The sequence below is a fragment of the Trichomycterus rosablanca genome, chromosome 4 (genome assembly GCF_030014385.1).
Source record: "Trichomycterus rosablanca isolate fTriRos1 chromosome 4, fTriRos1.hap1, whole genome shotgun sequence".
Classification (NCBI taxonomy): Eukaryota; Metazoa; Chordata; class Actinopteri; order Siluriformes; family Trichomycteridae; genus Trichomycterus; species Trichomycterus rosablanca.
Window position 1 is genome coordinate 30543853 of NC_085991.1, and position 23006 is coordinate 30566858.

A 23006-nucleotide genomic window follows, 5' to 3' on the forward strand; every position below is an offset into this window, starting at 1 on the left:
TATAACAGCCTCCACTCTTTTCCTCCCAAAATTTGGCCAATTCCACAAGAATTAGATCTACTTATCAACAAGCATGGTGATCTTAGGTTTGAGTGCAGATGCTTGGCTATTAAACGGGACATTAAACATTATATGTTGTTAGAATATAAAATACAAGAAGAATTCTCACTCTAAAAGTCCTTGCAGATTGAACAGACAGATGGATAAGCCATTAAGATCTTTGAATCTCTTCAAAATGCCGTTCAGTTTCTGCTATAATATGACTGAAGCAACATGCACCAACTACGACTGCTATGCAACTAACCACCTTCATAGTCACTAATACAAAGGCAAATTGGCATTGAGCCAGAGCAAAGCCAGAGAACAGATGAGTTTTACACGCTATCCAGCTTTTGGGCAATCTGTTTCACAGCCTTGTGCCAGAGCTACCCTTGCCCTTGAAATTTCTGCTTAACAAAAACAACTATTTAAACATTCATTCATTTATTAATTGTCGTTTACCATGGCTTTATCCTGATCAGGGTCGCGGTGGGTTTCACATTACAAATATGGTAAGTGGAGCTGATAAAACTGTAGTCCACCTGTTTCTCTGCATGCTTTGTTAGCCCCCTTTCATGCTGTTCTTCAATGGTCAGGACTCTCCCAGGACCACTACAGAGTAGGTATTATTTGGGTGGTGGATCCTTTTCAGCACTGCAGTCAGACACTGACATGGTGGTGGTGTGTTAGTGTGTGTTGTGCTGGTATGAGTGAATAAGACACAGCAAAGCTGATGGAGTTTTTAAACACCTAACTGTCACTGCTGGCCTGAGAATAGTCCACCAACCAAAAATATCCAGCCAACAGCGCCCCGTGGGCAGCGTCCTGTGACCACTGATGAAGGTCTAGAAGATGACCAACTCAAACATTAGCAATAGATGAGCAATCGTCTCTGATTTTACATCTACAAGGTGGACCAACTAGGTAGGAGTGTCTAATAGAGTGGACACAGTATTTAAAAACTCCTGCAGCGCTGCTGTGTCTGATCCACTCATACCAGCACAACACACACTAACACACCATGTCAGTGTCACTGCAGTGCTGAGAATGATCCAACACCTGAATAATACCTGCTCTGTGGTGGTCCTCTGGGGGTCCTGACCATTGAAGAACAGGATGAAAGCAGGCTAAAAAAGGTATGTAGAGAAACAGATGGACTACAGTCAGTAATTGTAGAACTACAAAGTGCTTCTATATGGTAAGTGGAGCTGATAAAATGGACAGTGAGTGTAGAAACAAGGAGGTGGTTTTAATGTTATGGCTGATCGGTGTACCTCTATCTTGCATGCAGGTAATTTTTGCAGAATTACATTTTTGAGCTCATATCAGTCAAGGTAAACAAATGTAATTAGAGAATGGAAATCTAACCTTGATAACATAATCTTTCCATCAGTAATGATTTTTGGCTGGATGTCACATCTTCATTATCAGAACATCTCAGAAATAAACTTCAAAAACCAATAAAAGCCTTAACCATGGCTCATGTTGTTTTATAACCATGCTGGAACGTAACCATGACAATAAGAAAAATAGTTCAGGTTATTCATTGTTCAGGTATTGAGCAACTTACCAAAAGTAACAAAAATAAATGGCTCAGATTGGTGAAGACATAAGTCATTTATAGGCTACAGCATGTTGAAATGTTTTTTTTTTTATCTGACAAGAACAAAGTCCTTTTTAGGTGTTAGTAACAACTATTGTTTAATGATTTTTTATTTGTTAGTAAAATATAAAATACAGGTTAGTGAAAGAAATGAAATGATGGTGAAATCATCAATGGTCTTTGCCATGTCCAGGGCAACATTTTAGTGCAAGACCACCTGTTCTCCAACTTGGCTTGATATTAACATAGAAGGAACTCATTTCTAGCCACATCCCTAATAGGGCTGCTGCTTCTGCTCTCTTTAAGTCTCTCTTGGAAGACTCAAATTTACAAGTTTAAAGTTGTAAGTAAAACGTAATGTGTATTCAAGGGAATTAAGGTTGCCCTGGGATAATTTTGCTTATGGAGGCACATTAAGATTTTATCAGCTTCAATTCTTAGAATCATGTAGTAAATGCCTAGAATGTTTTTTTGTGTAAATGAGAATGAGCCATTAAAAAAAGACAATATAGTGAATCACTAGAGTAAAACAACAGTAAAAAATCTCTAGCTCTTTAGCTGAAATCAGCTCTGCTATCAAGCAGCCAGATGCCTACACAAACATGCTTTGTCTGATGGACGGCGGGTCGAGGGAATTTCTAATTTCTGCTGCTGTTACAGCCTCCTCTGGCTGCTCGGTGATGCCTGCACAGAGATTAATGAGAATTAAAGAGAATAATTCTACAGAAAAAGACTTTCTGTATGCGATACTGATCCATGTGTGAATCTGCTTAGTACAAGTGAAAAGGAGCAGCTAGCTACTACACATGTGTCAAAGAGGATGTGTGTTAGGTATGGCCCTCCTCGGCCACGGTAGTGGTCTGCAGCAGTAGAGGAGATACAAGTGAGTAATTGGATATGACTACATTTGGAGAAAAAGGAAAAAATCATAAATAGAAATTAAAAAAAGATATTATAGTCTCCAGGTGTTTGTGTTATTATTGAATAACAGAAATACAATCTGCTTACAAGACAGTCTTTCTACAGGTATGATGTATTAAAATATATTGTAAACACAATCTTAATAATGGCACTCAGTGCACTAGCTTTCCAGTAGCATTCTGTAGCAATTGTAGAGCTAACAAAGCAATGATGTTACTGAAGATTGGGGGCTTCTTTATCATTGATCATCTTAGATTAGGGTTTGGCTAAAACATTCTAGAACGAACTAGAACAAGTGTGAACAGAATTAGAACAAAATAGTAGTCAAAGAGGTAATATCAGCCACACTAGGGAGGGTGGCTGACAAAAAAAAGCTGATAGATCAACAAGGGGAAAAAATAAACCAATAAACAACTTTAAGATCTAAGAAGGTGAGTGCACTAGGGTGGCAATGCAATCTAGCACAACACTCCAGCTACTTAATCCACCAGTGTGCTGTGACACAATTGATTCAAATTTTTCTTCTTTTTTTTTTGTTTTTACATTTTAGTTTTAGAGAGCTCTCTGAATAAAAAAGGCAAACCTAGCAATGAAGGTCTACCTTATTTTCTGTGTCAAGAAAAATGCAGATACTCAGCACTGGCCTTCACAGCCAGTTTATATAGCACTGAATTTAACTGCAGCAAATTAGTGCTAATGCACATTCTAAAAATGTGTATAAATTATAGAATAATATAGCCCAAAATGTACCAAACTGTAGACTCAAAGTTTTTGTTGTTATGTTGTTTTTTTATGTTTTATTCACACATTATCTATGCACAGCAAAATGAACACATAATGAATAAAAACACAGTGTAAAAAAAAAAAGTAAAAGTATAAAAAGTAAAAAGTGCAGCATGTCATTTACTATCTAAGCTATCAACAAGGATTTCATTTTGTGTAATTATAGTAAACACATTTATACTCTTATATAAGGCCATGGTAATAAACATGTTCTCATAAAGCACAGTTATAATATCATGGCATTAATGTTAAAAGATTGTAAATAGTTATATACCATGCTTGGTTGTTCAACAGCCATTTTGTAGCCTTTGTTTAAACCAGGTCATGAGTTTTGGGAAATGGACCCAAGTGCTAGCACCTCATCCCTTTCCAACTCTGTTGCACCCTGAAAAGGAAATGTAAAAGCACAATCACTTCAGTACAGTGTATTCTAACAAACTGCATGGCTTCTCTCTGTGTGTGTAAGTGTGTGTTACTCACATAGGTCAGTCTATGAAGGGCCTGAGGAGAGGTCAACAAACCGCGCACCCGCTCCTGAACCTCCTTCCATGTATGAGGGGAACGCAAGACAGAACTGTTCAAATAAAGAATCAGAATAGGCGACAGTTACACAAATCTCTTTAATTCATCTTTAAAGGAGCTCCAGGGTGTTATTTCAAATCATGACCGTAAGCCAAACAGACATCAAGAGATTTGGATGATGGTGGAGTTTCTTCTTTATATTAGTGTAGAATTACACAACTGTCAATGCTCCCTTGGTGGGAGGGATGTCATTCCTTTCTCCCTAATGATTTCTTGCCCCCAAAACAAATCATGTCAATATGGTCACCTATATTTTCTCAAGATATGTTCTTATTTAAGGGATTAAAATTGATTTTGGATCTGTCAAGAAGTTCTTGAAGTTTAAAAGATGAATGCACTTTCACTTACAAGTACACAGACAAACTGAAACAAGGTGGTGAGGGTAAGCTGCCTAAAAAGATTCAACACTTGCAAGTCACAGAATTAGAACAAAAGAGTAGCCAAAGAGGTAATATCAGCCACACTAAGGTGGGTAGCTGACAAAAAAATATACAAAGGTAAACGCTGATAGCTTAACAAAGAGAAAAAATGAACAAATAAACGACCTTAGGGTCTAAGAAGGTGAGTGCACTATAGGGCGGCAATGCAATCAAGCAATTGTTCCTTTTGAAGGTTCTTTTCTTTTAGTTTTTACTTTTTTTTTTTACAGTGATTTAGTTTTAGAGAGCTCTGTCTACCTTTTTGTGAAGACTCAGCATGATCTCACAGCCAGTTTATATAGCACAGAATTTAACTGCAGCAGATTAGTGTTAATACATTAGAGCCCATGAAACGTGGTTTTTCAGAGAACTGGCGTGTTATCCAGCAATCTCTTTGTAAGCGAAAGAGGCTGACACAGGCCGATGCATTAAACAAACCTGTTCTGCCTCAGGCTTGCCATGTTGTAACGACTTGATGATTCTAAGCTGGGAGATCCCTCATATCCCACAGGACGAGGACACTCATCGTAGTCAAGGAGACTGTCTGTGTCTGAGAAAGAGCTCTCATTAAGGACCTGAATCAATAAACAGAGAGGCAGTTCATTAATATGGCAGGGATTTCCATACCTGCAGAGCTTTCACATAATGGTTGCATAACAGTTTACATTTGTGGCATTTAGCAGACACATTTAACCAAATCAGCTGACAGTTATGACTCAATACAGTTTGTTGGGGGTTAAGTGCAAACAGTAGCCACTTTGCAGTAGTGGGGCTTGAATTGGCAACCTTTTGACTACATTAGTATCGCAAATTATGTGCAAAACTGTACACAAAGAAAACATATAGACTAACAACATATAGAGTTACATTTTTGGCAAGGATATTTCTTTATTGTGAAAAATTGAAGAAAAAAAAATTAAGTACACACATGAGGAATAGAGTATTTTAAAGTAACCTATGTAATATGTCAAGACCTACATTTTTTATTTATTTATATTTGATTAGTTGGATATAGTATTAAGAATAACAACTATTTATCTGAGGTAAAAACTTTTTATTACATTAAAACATTGCATTGCTATATAACCTTTTATTATTGATGGGTAGAAGTTTATTACAGACATGAATGTTGCGCCCCCTGGTGGACGTTACACTTGCAATTCAGGCCTGTCGGAACATTTAATGATATTCTGTAGTTTAATTATTCATTTATTATTGTTTTCCATCCCATACTGGTCCTTAAAAGAAAGTCAGTGTTCTCTAAACAACCTTACAGGCAGTGGGAGAATGTGCAAAACATCTTACAGACAGTGAGTGACCTGAGGTAAGGATTGAACCAACAAATGCAAACTAGTTAAATGAGTTTGGCTTAATGTTGCTGCTGCTGAAGTGGGTAGCCCACATCAGCATAGCTCATAGGGACTTTGGTTCAATCCCTGCCTCAGGTGCACTCACTGTCTGTAAGAAGTTTTGCACATTCTCCTAATACTGCTATTATTTAATAATGCATGTGTCTATAATGTTTGGAGCTTACATTTTTATGGTTGCTGTTAAAGGAGAGAATGTACATATTAAATGTATGATAAAGAGAAAAGTTAAGGTTACATAGTTCTAAACCAGTAGAGAGTAGTATAAAGGTAGTAAAAGCATGTAAACATACCAGAGTGACTCTCTGGGAAGTACTCCTTTCTAAGCACTCACTAATTTTCGTCCTAGTGGAGAACTCTAACCTTGGAGAAATGCCCTATGAGTGAAGAGCCAGAAGCACTGAATGATTTAAACATCATTTAACTTGTAAACATTCAATTTAGCACCCATTACTGAATAATTTAGTGACTAGGTCAGGGAGAAAAATATACTATAAAGTAAATATATACAATCTAGCGCCTGCATGCAGACATGATTGGCCATGTCTGGGGGAGATGGCCAAGGCCCTGCAATGGATTGCTGTCCAGTCTTGGGTGTGTTACTGCATTGCACACAGTGATTCAGTGAAATTCTGACCCACCACAACACTAACCAGGATAAATCCATTGCTGTTGACAAATACACTAAAAGTAATATTAAAGGTATGTAGTAATGAAAGTCAGAAAGATAAGTCTGGACCCAGCGAGCACTGGTTTTAAAGGTCATTTATGTTAAATTTTGTACTGATTTATTAAGCTTTAAAAATTACTGCAGTACAATTACAAATAGAATGTAATCTTACTGGAAAAGTGGAATCTCTTTTCATTAGCACCTCGCGGTCTTCCCCTGAGAAACCAGGAACCAATTTAGGTTCTGGGAAGAGAAAACTTCTGACATTTTCTTCATATCTAGCCAGTACTTCCCCAACTGCAAGGAAGAAGAAATACATTCACTTGCTATATTATCATTGTTTCACTGGCCATTATGCCATTGCAAGTGTCACATGTTTGTGAACTTACCAGGAGGAACAAGCTGTATTAGTTTAACTTTTACTGTTTCACCTGCAGTAGAAAAAAAAAACCTTAGACATTACAACTACACACACATGTGCTACTCTGACATTTGGTTTAACATGCCTGTCTTTGCAATTAATAGAAATAACAGAACAGAACTACATGTACATGTACTGCAAAACTAATATGGAAATTGAAAAATATATTGTACATACACTGTAACATTTCAGCAATATTTGCAGGATCAGGTGCATACTTAAATATCTGTAAAAGAAACAAATAAGATCAAAGGTCTAAGCACCATTTCAAAATAATATCTGATGTATGGAATTCAATACATTTAACACAAAGAGTTAAATTTTTGCATAACAATACGTCATTCAACCTTTTCAAACCTCATTTTCATTTGAAACAGCAATGGAAATATGGCTGGCTGACATTCTGTTTTCATATATTGATTCATCAGGCACACGCTGAGATAAATGTCATCCTTGGCTGGTAAGTGTACTCCTGGACAGGTTATCTGCAAACACAGTGTGTGGTCAGCTCTATTATATTGTTAAAAAACATTGACTCTCATTTCTAACAGAGCCTGTAGTTCCGTAGATTTAACACTTTGTATTTAAAGATAATGGCCTTTACTGTAGTATACTGGAATATCCTAGCTTTAAATGGCTTTGTAACCCTAAACGGACTATATTATGATAAAATTAATTTAATAATACATTTTATAACTTTCTGTACTCGGTTGGTGCAGCGGTATATTATGCTAGCCTACCACCACTGAGATTCGGTTTTGAGTCTCAGCTGTGCTATCGGCCAGCCAGGGTACTCCTGCCAGAGGAACCGGACCAGTCGTGACCCTGACCAGGATAAATAGTTGATAAAAAACAAATAAAATGAAAAATCTTATATTTTTTCATAAATCTCTTGTGATTGCAGCTTAGTGTGCTGGTTGTTCAGATTTTTGCCTACTTCACTTTTCTGAAATGGTTCTTTTTTTAATACCACTGCCAGTAATCAAGTCTGGGTTTGTCTAGTCTAATGGCTATTGACAATTTATAACAGTCATTACTATTGACTATTATCAATAAAATTAGGGTTTGATAACTTTTTTTTATCAGTTTATGTTTTTTTTTATCTACAAAATGTACTGTGGCAAATTTGCAAAAATAAAAAAAGAAGGGGCAAATACTTTTTACAGCATGATTTTTATTATCAGTGTTTATCTAAGGAAATTGCAGGGCTTTATGTAAAAAAAGCCAACTCCACAACATTTGCTTGTGTGTGTGTGTTTATGTGGCCATGTACACATAAAATAATATTTTGCTATGATTAGCTAAAAAGTTGTCAGGAAACCACTGGTGCTGCATTAAAAGGCAAAGTTCATTCATTCTTCCTGAATATAGTACTCCCAGGAAACTAGAAAAGAGAAATCATCAACCAATAAAACCCCCTGAGATTTAACATTCAATCATTTGTTTACCCATAACACTTGACAAAAGCGGCTTTGCGCATGCATTCATTTAAACAGGATGCAAAGTTGCAGCATATATTAAACCCTCTTTACCACTAAGTACACTATAAAATGTAATGACATTAGAGAGATGTGTCTTCATTCGAGAAGAGAGAAGAGAAAAAAATCTTGTTGTTTTAACAATGAAATGCTTATCATAGGACTGCACTAGAGAAATCAGAAAGTATTAAGACCCCATTGTGTTGTGGATTTAATTTTGAATTTATATAATTGCCAATTTACATATTACCCATAATGACACAGAAACAACTTTTTAAATTATTTTTAACATTTAAAACTAAATTCTCAAAAGTCACACACCATTTATTCAATACTTTGTAGAAGCCCCTTTCTGAATCTATGAACTGCACTCTTTAGCTGTTTCCACAGATGTTGAGGGGCTTATCTCTGGGTACTGAAATACTGCTTGCTGTTGAACCAAACTAGTTCAGTTTTATCTAATCAGAACACTGAATTGTTTCCATATTTTAGCAAAGTCGTTTCCATGCTTTCCACTCTGTAAAAAGGAATGCCAAATTTCTGCCAAATTCTGCCCAGTGTGGCTGGATGGCCAACTCTAGGATCCTAGACAATGATCCTAGACTCAATGACTTTGATATTAATTAGAAGCTTGCTCCGGTCTATGCCTTGCCAAAATTTTATCACAGAGATTCAGTTCCTCTGACTTCATGGCTTAAGTTAAGGAAAATTTAAGCAAACAGAATCCACCTAACAACAATTTGGAGTGCCACAGCAAATAGTCTGAATACTTTTGTTAATAATTTTTTTATTTTTGAAAATTTCAAAAACATATTTTCACTTCAATGTGGGGGCCTAAGTGTAAATTAACAAGTAGAAATGACAAACTGCGCCACAGGTCAAGTGAAGCTATTATTTAATACCTTATGATGTGCAATTACATAGGTTGCACGAATCTATTTGAAATGTAATCATAACCACATCTCAAATAGGGCTTTTATTAAACATTTTACTCTTTAGTAATCATTAATTGCGTCTATGTGTGTCTGACTAAGTTATAATGACTAGCTTTATACGAGCAGTCGTTGGATTATAGTAAACGCTGATTTGTTGTTTTATTTAAATGGCACAAAAGGCAACACGCAACTGCTTACCGCTTTAAGATGAAGTTCAACCACTACTTTCAGTACTTTCTGAGACATTGTTGGAATATCGTATGTAAGTATACTTGTTGCTAAAGGTCCAGTCAGCTAAAACAGTCCAATGCTATTTCGAATTAGCGTCTCGTTTCCATGGTATTTTACCCTATTTGTAAAGCTGGAAGTCAACACTATAAAGAGTCGACTCTCCGAATCTCTCTATCATGAACTCATAGTCGACTCCAAAGCTTTTGAGTTTATGTCAGGTAAAAGCGATTTGGCTCAAACACATCCTTTCGAACCACAAACAGTAAGAAGTATTTCAATAGTAATTTTCTTTGGATAAAACTGATAAAGGGAATTTGTGTCAAGATTCGATATTATGAATTATAATGGTATATATTTTTATTAGTGAAATGTTACTATTACATTTTTGCTGGAGCTCTAGAACCGAGGAAAGTATCGGGTAAAGTGGATTCCCAACTTCAGGCATCGGATCCATGTCGTATTTTATTTTCCACTTAAAGCTACTTAATCCTGGTCAGTGTCGTCGCCAGAAAACACAAGATACAAATCAAGAAAACACCTGGTCAGGGTGCCTATCCATGACAGAGTGACACACACCCTTGGAAAACTTTTTTGAGGGTACACAACTATGCTGCTGTCTCACACACTCTACCAGCAGGTGCATTCGCTATTCTGGTCATAATCCACTGTTGAGTGGTAATGTGTTTACTAACCAGCATAACTTAATTAAGGCCATACCTAATTTACCGCGTCACGGATGGTGAAATAAGCCGTTTCCCGTGAAATATGCAATTTGCTGTGAAATTCAAAATGTAAGGTTAGTGTTTGCGATTTAACATTTTTCAGAATGCGAGGCGCAATATGCAATATGAGGCGGTCCTAGCAATCGTGTGACAATTAATTTTCTGACAATTTTTGATGTGTGTTTACGTAGTGCATTTTGTCCCTTTGGAGATTCCATAATCAATGTAAAAGTGTGCTTCTCTATACACGTGATCATCTCTCAGTAGTCTGTGCTCAAAAGAACAAGCCAATAAAGTATTATGCTTTCAATAGTTTGTCTATGTACAGTGTATTTTTTTTCTTTATAAACTCAGCAAACTCTAAAGACGTGCGATTACACTAGAAATCGGTTAGACAAAATGTCCAAATGTTGAGGTCTAAAGCAGCTACGACTCGGGTAACTCAGTTTGGTAAACTCCCAACCGATAATGTGGACGCAGATACTCAAAACACGGAAGAGAATTTTCGTTTTTTTAACATTTTTTAAGGTAGGCTGTGATGTGTATTGTAGCTTCCATTTATTAAATTAAGGGCAGTTGTAGCCTAGCGGTTAAGGTACTGGACTTGTCAGCAGAAGGTTGCTGGTTCAAACCCCACCACTGCCAGGTTGCCACTGTTGGGCCCTTGAGCAACGCCCTTAACCCTCAATTGCTTAGACTGTATACAGGTCCTTCTCAAAAAATTAGCATATTGTGATAAAGTTCATTATTTTCCATAATGTAATGATAAAAATTAAACTTTCATATATTTTAGATTCATTGCACACCAACTGAAATATTTCAGGTCTTTTATTGTTTTAATACTGATGATTTTGGCATACAGCTCATGAAAACCCAAAAATTTCATCTAAAAAAATTAGCATATTTCATCCGACCAATAAAAGAAAAGTGTTTTTAATACAAAAAAAGTCAACCTTCAAATAATTATGTTCAGTTATGCACTCAATACTTGGTCGGGAATCCTTTTGCAGAAATGACTGCTTCAATGCGGCGTGGCATGGAGGCAATCAGCCTGTGGCACTGCTGAGGTGTTATGGAGGCCCAGGATGCTTCGATAGCGGCCTTAAGCTCATCCAGAGTGTTGGGTCTTGTGTCTCTCAACTTTCTCTTCACAATATCCCACAGATTCTCTATGGGGTTCAGGTCAGGAGAGTTGGCAGGCCAATTGAGCACAGTAATACCATGGTCAGTAAACCATTCACCAGTGGTTTTGGCACTGTGAGCAGGTGCCAGGTCGTGCTGAAAAATGAAATCTTCATCTCCATAAAGCTTTTCAGCAGATGGAAGCATGAAGTGCTCCAAAATCTCCTGATAGCTAGCTGCATTGACCCTGCCCTTGATAAAGCACAGTGGACCAACACCAGCAGCTGACATGGCACCCCAGACCATCACTGACTGTGGGTACTTGACACTGGACTTCAGGCATTTTGGCATTTCCTTCTCCCCAGTCTTCCTCCAGACTCTGGCACCTTGATTTCCGAAAACAGTACTTTGGACCACTGAGCAACAGTCCAGTGCTGCTTCTCTGTAGCCCAGGTCAGGCGCTTCTGCCGCTGTTTCTGGTTCAAAAGTGGCTTGACCTGGGGAATGCGGCACCTGTAGCCCATTTCCTGCACACGCCTGTGCACGGTGGCTCTGGATGTTTCTACTCCAGACTCAGTCCACTGCTTCCGCAGGTCCCCCAATGTCTGGAATCGGCCCTTCTCCACAATCTTCCTCAGGTCTTTTATTGTCACCTCTTCTCGTTGTGCAGCGTTTTCTGCCACACTTTTTCCTTCCCACAGACTTCCCACTGAGGTGCCTTGATACAGCACTCTGGGAACAGCCTATTCGTTCAGAAATTTCTTTCTGTGTCTTACCCTCTTGCTTGAGGGTGTCAATGATGGCCTTCTGGACAGCAGTCAGGTCGGCAGTCTTACCCATGATTGCAGTTTTGAGTAATGAACCAGGCTGGGAGTTTTTAAAAGCCTCAGGAATCTTTTGCAGGTGTTTAGAGTTAATTCGTTGATTCAGATGATTAGGTTAATAGCTCGTTTAGAGAACCTTTTCATGATATGCTAATTTTTTGAGATAGGAATTTTGGGTTTTCATGAGCTGTATGCCAAAATCATCAGTATTAAAACAATAAAAGACCTGAAATATTTCAGTTGGTGTGCAATGAATCTAAAATATATGAAAGTTTAATTTTTATCATTACATTATGGAAAATAATGAACTTTATCACAATATGCTAATTTTTTGAGAAGGACCTGTAATGTAAGTCGCTTTGGACAAAAGCGTCTGCTAAATGCTGAAAATGTAAATTAATTCAATTTATGTTTTATTTAATGACTGCCATGAAATGTGGCACCTTCCTTTAAAAGTCCTTAAATATCTGTGATTTTTCCACTAGACACGTATCCAACTACTTTCTTAGCTAAATTTCTCAGCCTCTTCACATGATTTTGAGAACAAGAATAAGAGCTGTGATACTATTCTTGGTCATAATTTGGCACTTAAGTGTTTATAATAGCTTGAATTCCTGTTCAAACTTCTATTTTGTGCAAAGTAATGGTTCTGTTTTTTTAACTTGTGTTTGTAAAGATTTGTGTGGTGCCAGTGTATGTAATCAAGGATATTACAAAATTCCCGATTGAAATGTGCTACTTTTGGTTTTGGTATTACTTTTGGTTTAGATTTTTTTCTAATTGCTTTATCATAGTCAGGGTTGCACTGGGTCTGGAACTACCCTGTAACAATGGGTGCGAATGTGAATTCTTACTCCCTGACAACCAGCAGTAATTTTGATCTGGAGCCAGTTCGCCTTCTGTATGTTTTTCTGAAGTGGAAAGAAAACAGAAGTACCCAGCGAAACCCAGACATATGTAGGAAGAAAAGCACAAATGTAACTTCAGTGTATTGCATTTGTGCTGGTCATGGGACCAGCTTAACTACACCACTAAACCAGCTTTACACAGTGACCTTAACAGCCCATACATTACATTGGTGGACCTATTTAATTAAAATTAAATGTATTTTAAAAAATTAATCTGATTTGCAGCTGTTTTAAAGCCACAAACAGAGACAGATTTACCATTCTTGGTAAACATTGTGCATAATAATGTGCCTATTAACCCTTCATTGCATCGTGTAGCGAATTTGAAACAAATTAAAAAATCTACACTCTGCCAGCATCTATTGATGAGATATTTGTTGCATAAATGCTACAAATTAAAAATCTTGTTTTTTAAAAAGCTGAATTAGAAAATATGTTTTTTTTTTACTATTTCTCTGTGTATTCAGTGGCTATTAAAGTCGAGACTGCCGGGACAACGATGCTGCTCCTGTCAGATGTGACGGGTCTGGAGTAATTGCAACGACAAGAAATCACTACAGACTTTATTGAAGACTAGAGCGGATAACAACTCTATTATTATTTAATTGTTTATTTATCTATTTATTACCAGTTATGACTTTTAGATCATTTAATTCTGTGTTTGTATGATTTGTGTACAGTGTATCACAAAAGTGAGTACACCCCTCACATTTCTGCAAATATTTTATTATATCTTTTCATGGGACAACACTATAGACATGAAACTTGGATATAACTTAGAGTAGTCAGTGTACAACTTGTGTAGCAGTGTAGATTTACTGTCTTCTGAAAATAACTCAACACACAGCCATTAATGTCTAAATGGCTGGCAACATAAGTGAGTACACCCCACAGTGAACATGTCCAAATTGTGCCCAAAGTGTCAATATTTTGTGTGACCACTATTATTATCCAGCACTGCCTTAACCCTCCTGGGCATGGAATTCACCAGAGCTGCACAGGTTGCTACTGGAATCCTCTTCCACTCCTCCATGATGACATCACGGAGCTGGTGGATGTTAGACACCTTGAACTCCTCCACCTTCCACTTGAGGATGCGCCACAGGTGCTCAATTGGGTTTAGTCCATCACCTTTACCTTCAGCTTCCTCAGCAAGGCAGTTGTCATCTTGGAGGTTGTGTTTGGGGTCGTTATCCTGTTGGAAAACTGCCATGAGGCCCAGTTTTCGAAGGGAGGGGATCATGCTCTGTTTCAGAATGTCACAGTACATGTTGGAATTCATGTTTCCCTCAATGAACTGCAGCTCCCCAGTGCCAGCAACACTCATGCAGCCCAAGACCATGATGCTACCACCACCATGCTTGACTGTAGGCAAGATACAGTTGTCTTGGTACTTCTCAACAGGGCGCCGCCACACATGCTGGACACCATCTGAGCCAAACAAGTTTATCTTGGTCTCGTCAGACCACAGGGCATTCCAGTAATCCATGTTCTTGGACTGCTTGTCTTCAGCAAACTGTTTGCGGGCTTTCTTGTGCGTCAGCTTCCTTCTGGGATGACGACCATGCAGACCGAGTTGATGCAGTGTGCGACGTATGGTCTGAGCACTGACAGGCTGACCTCCCACGTCTTCAACCTCTGCAGCAATGCTGGCAGCACTCATGTGTCTATTTTTTAAAGCCAACCTCTGGATATGACGCCGAACACGTGGACTCAACTTCTATGGTCGACCCTGGCGAAGCCTGTTCCTAGTGGAACCTGTCCTGGAAAACCGCTGTATGACCTTGGCCACCAGGCTGTAGCTCAGTTTCAGGGTGTTAGCAATCTTCTTATAGCCCAGGCCGTCTTTGTGGAGAGCAACAATTCTATTTCTCACATCCTCAGAGAGTTCTTTGCCATGAGATGCCATGTTGAATATCCAGTGGCCAGTATGAGAGAATTGTACCCAAAACACCAAATTTAACAGCCCTGCTCCCCATTTACACCTGGGACCTTGACACATGACACCAGGGAGGGACAACGACACATTTGGGCACAATTTGGACATGTTCACTGTGGGGTGTACTCACTTATGTTGCCAGCTATTTAGACATTAATGACTGTGTGTTGAGTTATTTTCAGAAGACAGTAAATCTACACTGCTATACAAGCTGTACACTGACTACTCTAAGTTATATCCAAGTTTCATGTCTATAGTGTTGATCCATGAAAAGATATAATGAAATATTTGCAGAAATGTGAGGGGTGTACTCACTTTTGTGATACACTGTAAATCGTGTATTTATTTAAAGTATCCTCCAGGCCACCCAAGAAGGATGGGCCCTGCTGAGTCTGGTTCCTCTCAAGGTTTCTTCCTGTAATTTTCAGGGAGTTTTTCCTTGCCACAGTCGCCCTCGGCTTGCTCAACAGGGGTTTTTGTATCTGTTGGTCCTGGATTTTGTAAAGTTGCTTTGAGACAATGTATATTGTAAAAAGCGCTATATAAATAAAGTTGACTTGACTTGACTATAACAAACAACATATATTTGTTCAACAAATATCAAATAAAAAAAATAATGCAATGAAGGGTTAAATTCTGCTTAAATGCAATCCTTTTTAATCTCAGGCTATTAATGCCCTCATTCGACCCCCTTGCTGTAGTTATAAATCTATTTAAACAAAAAAAAGACAAGCAGACAGGTGACAGGTTAATCTTTGTTTAGTTTATATGGTTACCACAAGTTAGGGCACCAGAAATGCAGCTGAATACCGAGTTCAAATAAAAAAAAGAAAAATAAATCTGCTAAATAAAATCTGTGGTGAAGGTCCGCCCAAAATTGTCAATGTACAAGAATCACTAGCATTAAATATTGATATCAGAATGACTGCTATAGCATACTTAAAACATAAAAACAGACATTGTACTGTAGCCTGGTTTCAATACAAACAGCAAGTCAGCAGCACTCAATGGGCAATGCCCCTAAAGAAGTCCTGGGATTTTGTTAAACCAAGACCTATTGTAATTTAATCCAAATAAACTTTCAAACTGTCTTTAAAGGTTCTATTCAAAAGTACTAGTGACTAATATTGGCATTAAGTTATACACAGTTATGATACATTTTTGGGAACTGATTTGGGGGGGGGGGGGGGGGGGACGTGAAGTGACCTGCCAAAACCTTCATATTCGGAATAAAAAAAGAAGCAAACTTCAGAAAGAAAAGACTAACAGAAATAAGAAAAGAGGCAGTAAAAGTGCATTTGATGTCAGAAGCTCTAAGAACTCTGGGCTGCCATTATGGATTTATATACTCTTATACAAGGAAGGAACAGTACAAGGGAAATGGATTTTCCCTTTGTTTCTACTCTCCATACACACTTTCATCACTGTAGGCAATGTACAAGAAGAAGTCTTCTTCATGATGCTCCTGAAATCAAAGAAGGAAAGAGGAATTAAAGAAACAGAACACAAACTAAGCCAAAAATGATTAAAACACACACACACACACAGAGATAGATATTCCTATAACGGCATACCTGATAAAGCAGCCCCATGGTTGCAGAGGTAGGAGGAATGACATTGTTTACAAAGAAAAATAGAGCATCCTCAGCCCTTAAGTGGATTCGTTTTCGAATGAGGAAATAGAACTGGCCAACTAGAATGAAACACAAAAAGGACAGATCATGTGACTGGAGCCTTGCAAAGCATGTGATGAGGATACCAATATATTCACTTATTTTATTACAGTGCTTAGCTGAATAATCGATTCTGTCTGGCTAATGAGGGGTCATTATTTTCCAACAGTGACAGAAGCTGAATAATGCCCACACCTAATTATACTTCCCTGCATGAAATACAGCCGAGGATCGAGAATGCTGTCTGCCGACAGTATAGAATCGGTACAAAAGCTTTTTAATCATGAAGAAATCTCCACTAAAAGGTATTTATCAAAAACGTGTATGCTCACTTGAAGGTTAGTCTTAAGGTTTTCACATTTATTCAGAGATTATTTTTGGACTATATTATCTGTCACCTTTTGGTTTACACTTTTCTACATAATACATACAGCTTACAGTTGACTATTCAAGAACATTCAAATAAATAAAACCCAAAATAGTCACATTTGCTGAATGAATAAAGCTCTAATAGCTAGGGCTGTCGCGCTAACCGCAATTTTGAAATATCGCGGTATAGACCAGCCAACCGCAGGGCATGCCAAGCAACCGCAACACCGCGATATTCACGGGCGCAATAAATGTTAAATAAATTTATATTGAAAATGAGCTAGGAGCGACATTTTCCCGCAACCTGTTCTCATGTGTTGCTGCTGAGTGTCAGGCTTTGTGTTTTAAAATGTAAACAATCGCAACAGGAATTATAGACAAGTTTATTAATGATCAAATTAAGTTCACACTCAATAAAATACTTGTAATTTAGACTATATTCAAACAGCCTCGGCGTACTAAAACACTTAATGACGGTTAATATGGCATTGCAGCCTGCAAATATTCTCTTGCTGGCTTGCTGGAATTATTTAAATGTATTTTTTCGTTGAATAAAAATGTATTGAAATGAATAATAACTTAAAATGTAGTATACGTATATTGTTATGTTAATTAAAACTACTAAATAGATAGTTAATAGTGGCGCGATAACAAGGCTAGATTTGCTTTGATCTGTAAAGTCGCTCGCAGGATCAGTACACGTGTGTATTAGTGTAACATCGGTAACGTCGGGAACATCGCTACCCCACTCAGATCCTCTCTAAACCACATCAGGTGAACATGTTGGTTCTTCTAGCGCGCATGATAACGCAGGTTTAAACTCTTACAGACTTTATTCTTTATTCTATTTTTTTTTTACCATATTTTGATTAGATGTGCGTTTAAAATATTTAGCCTTTTGTTTCACAGTGTATATCTAGCCTAGAAGCTAAATGTAAACCTTTTTTAATAGAGAAAAGACGCACATCCCTGCTCTGTTCTGTATTTAACATTAAACACGCATTTCATTGGTCTTAAAGCTGTCTCATCTTTGTCATTATAAAGCAATAATATATCGAATCATAGCCTAACAATAAAGCTTGTTTATATAGCTCTAAAATCCAGATTAATTAAGTAATTTTCACCAAAAAAAAATAAATAAATAAAATAAAATAAAAAAATGGCGATATCACCGCATACCGCGATATTGAGACAGGTTGAATATCGCAGGGGGAAATTCTTTCACCGCGACAGCCCTACTAATAGCTTTTGTTTCCATTTTAGGTATGAAATTGCTTATACAATTGCTTATCTAGAAACTCCCAGTAATACATTTATTCATCATTTCTTATTCAGCAACTGCTTCATCGTGGTTAAACTAAACAGGTCAATACACTCAGAACAAGGTGCAAATCTAGAAAAAGTACCCTGAGAAGATCTAGTCAAAGATAGGGAAAATATGCTAAGCTTCACAAGGACAGTGACCACAGCTCTTACAGGCATTACAGGTGGCTGTTAAACTCTTTTGTTTGTTGTTTTTAAAACAGTTCTACAGCAGACATGCTGAAACATGCCTCACAGCTACCCCTCAATCATGTCTGTGTAGATGTCTGACTGATGATGAGCACCACTGAAATTTGAACCCTGGACTTCAGCAATAGTGGGCTAGCGTATTTTACCGCTCTGTCACATGAGAACTCCTACATTATAACTGCATGTCCTTATTACACCACCAGTGTGAACAGAACATGTCGAAAAGGTGAAACAGGAAAGAAAATCAATCTGGCTGAATATAGCCTATACTAATCAATTACAATTTGAAATGTTATGGTTCTACGTTACTGCCACATTTACTTTATTGATGAAGACTTGTTGATATGAAACTCTGTGATGTGTTACATTTTTGATGGGACACTATAAGATACAACAGATTGTCATGCAAGTGGCAATACAATTCACAGATAAATAGTCTTTTCCAACTGACCTTATGCCACTTTTTGATTTTATTGCTGTAATATATACCAGAGCAACCTGAAACAATGCAATATTTTTTGAACTTATTACAGCAATACATAATTACTAATAAGTTTAAAAATAACAGCAGTTATCTGCTTATGTTCGAAGTCATTTCTACAGGTTTGCAAACGCATAGAAATGCAGGATGCAAAAAGAATATTTATTATGTGAAGTCATATAAAATAATTCGAATTAGCATATTGACAATTATGTTTAAACTGTGACAGGCCTAATGTCTTGTGCATGTTTACAGACACTCTGCTGTGTGAATGCCAGATTGTGCTCAGAGATAAACATGTGAAATAAACACTCTCCTGCTGTTTGCCTACTTTAAGCAACAAGCCTACATATGATATCTGTTTTAAATCCTTAATTGGCATTTGTGTTATTTTACTGGAAAAAGATATTGACTGTTTTCATTTCGAATAAGCTGTGAATGATTGCCATGAAAAACTCTTTTAATATAAACACATCCCACTTTCAACAGTTATTACCTGTGAGATCAGATGGAACAAGGTATTTCTTCTTATCCAAGTCTCCTATTCTGGCTTTGGGGGCTTTTTCAACAATTACCTAGCCCAAAAACAAAGAGAAACGGTTAGGGCTGATACAAAATGATCCAACACAGTAGCAGTAACAGTTTTAATGGAAAGCTAGTGTAAAAAAACAGTGCAAGGTTATAGTCACACTTAATACCCATACTTCACTAAGTGTATAGTTGATAGTATATTTACTTAATGTCTGTTGTGTGTGGATTCTAGTTTGTTATCAAACGACCATTTTTCAATAAAGTTGAAGTAAAGTATTCTGAATTAAACTCATATAATACTTTACTTATAAAGTTTACTGCTGAATATATTTTTTTAACAAGGATAGGATTTTAAAGATGCAAACATTAAAACATCCATGTAAATCACTAAGCGTCAGGTTGTGTAAACATGAAAGGGCATTAATTAATGATCTTTTAAATGCAAACACCTATGCTTGTGGAAAACAATAAAAACAACTCTTTGCAATATATATATCTGGATCTTTTTACTCCTTAAAGCCCAGTAAACATTGGAAGTAGACGGAAAACTTCCCATTTTTCTTTATTTGCTCTCACTTCTATGCAAACATTACTTGCTAAAATGGCTGCAGTTTTGTTGTGGCTTTGTTAGCAAAACATCACTAAGACAAAACATCTGGAAGCATGCTGTCTTCAAATTATATATCGTGATATTATATTTTATACATATCACCCATTCCTAAGTGCTGACTGACACGTCAGACTAGTATTTATTTATTTGTTCAGTTCTTAAAGAAGCTTGGGTCATTTAACATTACATGTTAGCTAAACAAGTATCTGACCTGCCGTTACCAACAAGACTAAACTAGTTCTTGACAATAACAAGTAAATGTTAAGTTATTACTGACTTTAATCAACGTTTATTGTGGTGTAAACACATACATATCCTCAATGTTACATGGTTAACTTAATGGCTAGCTTCCTCATATTCTTTCAAGTTATGACTGACGCATTTTCAATACATTTTGATGTGTGAAGAATATCCTTAAATTATCTGAATCAAACAAGATATTTTAAACATGCATATATTAGTAAAAATGTGTGTTAAACAGTTAAACAAACACATTCCTCTCCATCAGTCAGATGCGTTTGTTTAGCTTAGTGAGCTAGGCTACTTACAGGAACCCTGTCTGGGTATTTCTTCCTGATTTTCTCCCCCTCTGAACGCCTTTTCTCGAACGGATGCTCTTCTTTATACTGAAACTTCATGGCAGCTGGATATTAGAGAGTACAATACAATATAATATAATATGATATGATATAACACCAGTGTGCAGTTCTCCCTAATGGCGGAAATAAACTAGCACCACTAACAGAGCTGTTGTTGTGACGATGGTTCGCCGCGGATGAATACAATAACAGTTGCGTCAAACAATGTTTTTCGCCAAAGATTGTATATGTGTTCAACTCAGTTCGCAGTGAATTTAAAGCAAAAAATTTTTAAAGGGAATAATTTAATACAACCGGACGAAAACAATCAGAATTTTAGATTTTTTTATTTGACTACTATAGGAGCTACTTTCTAATGGCCACCATTGTGCGGTCCTAGCGCGCGGAGAGCGACAGAGTAGTGGTTTGGTCGTTGTTTTTATTCTGCCTGTCTCTCTCACTGTGACTCTGATGCACACAGTATATATACTGCATAGGGTTTGTGTGTGTATTAGATATTCCCTTAAAATTGTATACATATTGTCTAAACTGTATTTACAATCATTACATAAATAAAACACACAAAAGTAGTAGCTTATTTCTAACATTAATACTTTGCAAAGTCAAGTCAAGTCAACTTTATTTATACAGCGCTTTTTACAATAGACATTGTCTCAAAGCAACTTTACAAAATCCAGGACCAACAGATACAAAAACCCCTGTTGAGCAAGCCGAGGGCGACTGTGGCAAGGAAAAACTGCCTGAAAATTACAGGAAGAAACCTTGAGAGGAACCAGACTCAGCAGGGCCCATCCTTCTTGGGTGGTCTGGAGGATACTTTAAATAAATACACGATTTACACAAATCATACAAACACAGAATTAAATGATCTAAAAGTCATAACTGGTAATAAATAATAGAGTTGTTATCCGCTCTAGTCTTCAATAAAGTCTGTAGTGATTTCTTGTCGTTGCAATTACTCCAGACCAGTCACATCTGACAGGAGCAGCATCGTTGTCCCGGCAGTCTCGACTTTAATCCTTAACCTCGGCGGGTAAACAGGTTTCCATCAGAATGCCCTCGGGGTAAAACAACAGAGAATGTAGTTAATAATGTACAATGCTAGTTGACAAACAGTTTTACAGAGAGTTTTAGACTCCGGCAGCCCTAATTATTACAGCATAACTAAAAGGGAGAGCAAGCAGGTAACAAGGTCATGAAGGCTTTCACAGGACATCAGCGCCCATCTCCCCACCGTCATCAAACCTGAGTGATCGGACAAGAGAGGCAGAACGACAGCAACCCAACATCCCTGATCACCACAAGTTTCTATGACCAAGAACCCCCAAGCTCTGCGCCTTTGTCTATACTAATCAAAAGCCTGAGAAAATAAATATGTTTTCAGTCTAGACTTAAACATTGAGACTGTGTCCGAATCCCGAATAGAGGCAGGAAGATTATTCCAGAGTTGTGGAGCTTTGTAAGAAAACGCTCTTCCACCAGCCGTGATCTTTTTAATTCTAGGAACTATAAGTAACCCTGCTTCTTGTGAACGAAGTGGACGCGCTGGGCTGTAGTGATTAATAAGTTCACTCAGATACTGTGGAGCCAGACCATGTAGCGCTTTATAAGTTAGTAAAAGTATTTTGTAATCAATGCGAAATTTAACTGGCAGCCAGTGTAAGTGTTGCCAGTTAATCATCTAGGACAGGAATGCCTTTGTCATGTACAGTGTATCACAAAAGTGAGTACACCCCTCACATTTCTGCAGATATTTAAGTATATCTTTTCATGGGACAACACTGACAAAATGACACTTTGACACAATGAAAAGTAGTCTGTGTGCAGCTTATATAACAGTGTAAATTTATTCTTCCCTCAAAATAACTCAATATACAGCCATTAATGTCTAAACCACCGGCACCAAAAGTGAGTACACCCCTTAGTGAAAGTTCCTGAAGTGTCAATATTTTGTGTGGCCACCATTATTTCCCAGAACTGCCTTAACTCTCCTGGGCATGGAGTTTACCAGAGCTTCACAGGTTGCCACTGGAATGCTTTTCCACTCCTCCATGACGACATCACGGAGCTGGCGGATATTCGAGACTTTGCGCTCCTCCACCTTCCGCTTGAGGATGCCCCAAAGATGTTCTATTAGGTTTAGGTCTGGAGACATGCTTGGCCAGTCCATCACCTTTACCCTCAGCCTCTTCAATAAAGCAGTGGTCGTCTTAGAGGTGTGTTTGGGGTCATTATCATGCTGGAACACTGCCCTGCGACCCAGTTTC

At 37.6% G+C, this 23006-nt stretch overlaps 2 protein-coding genes across 2 annotated transcripts; both read right to left on the reverse strand.

The window, feature by feature from the left end:
- Nucleotides 1–1734: 1734 nt before the first annotated feature.
- spata6l (spermatogenesis associated 6-like) lies at nt 1735–9528 on the reverse strand. The gene is made up of 10 exons (XM_062993172.1): nt 9417–9528; nt 7153–7290; nt 6983–7031; nt 6774–6815; nt 6557–6681; nt 6008–6091; nt 4786–4922; nt 3827–3920; nt 3621–3731; nt 1735–2326 (listed from the first exon to the last, which is right to left on the reverse strand). Exons 1-9 carry the CDS (start codon nt 9462–9464, stop codon nt 3669–3671), a joined length of 780 nt encoding a protein of 259 aa, XP_062849242.1. The 5' UTR covers nt 9465–9528; the 3' UTR covers nt 1735–2326; nt 3621–3668.
- Nucleotides 9529–15707: 6179 nt separating this feature from the next.
- gabarapb (GABA(A) receptor-associated protein b) lies at nt 15708–20908 on the reverse strand. The gene is made up of 4 exons (XM_062994159.1): nt 20689–20908; nt 19496–19574; nt 16539–16657; nt 15708–16429 (listed from the first exon to the last, which is right to left on the reverse strand). The coding sequence occupies exons 1-4, from the start codon at nt 20776–20778 to the stop codon at nt 16364–16366; spliced, it is 354 nt and encodes a 117-aa protein (XP_062850229.1). The 5' UTR covers nt 20779–20908; the 3' UTR covers nt 15708–16363.
- Nucleotides 20909–23006: the final 2098 nt, after the last annotated feature.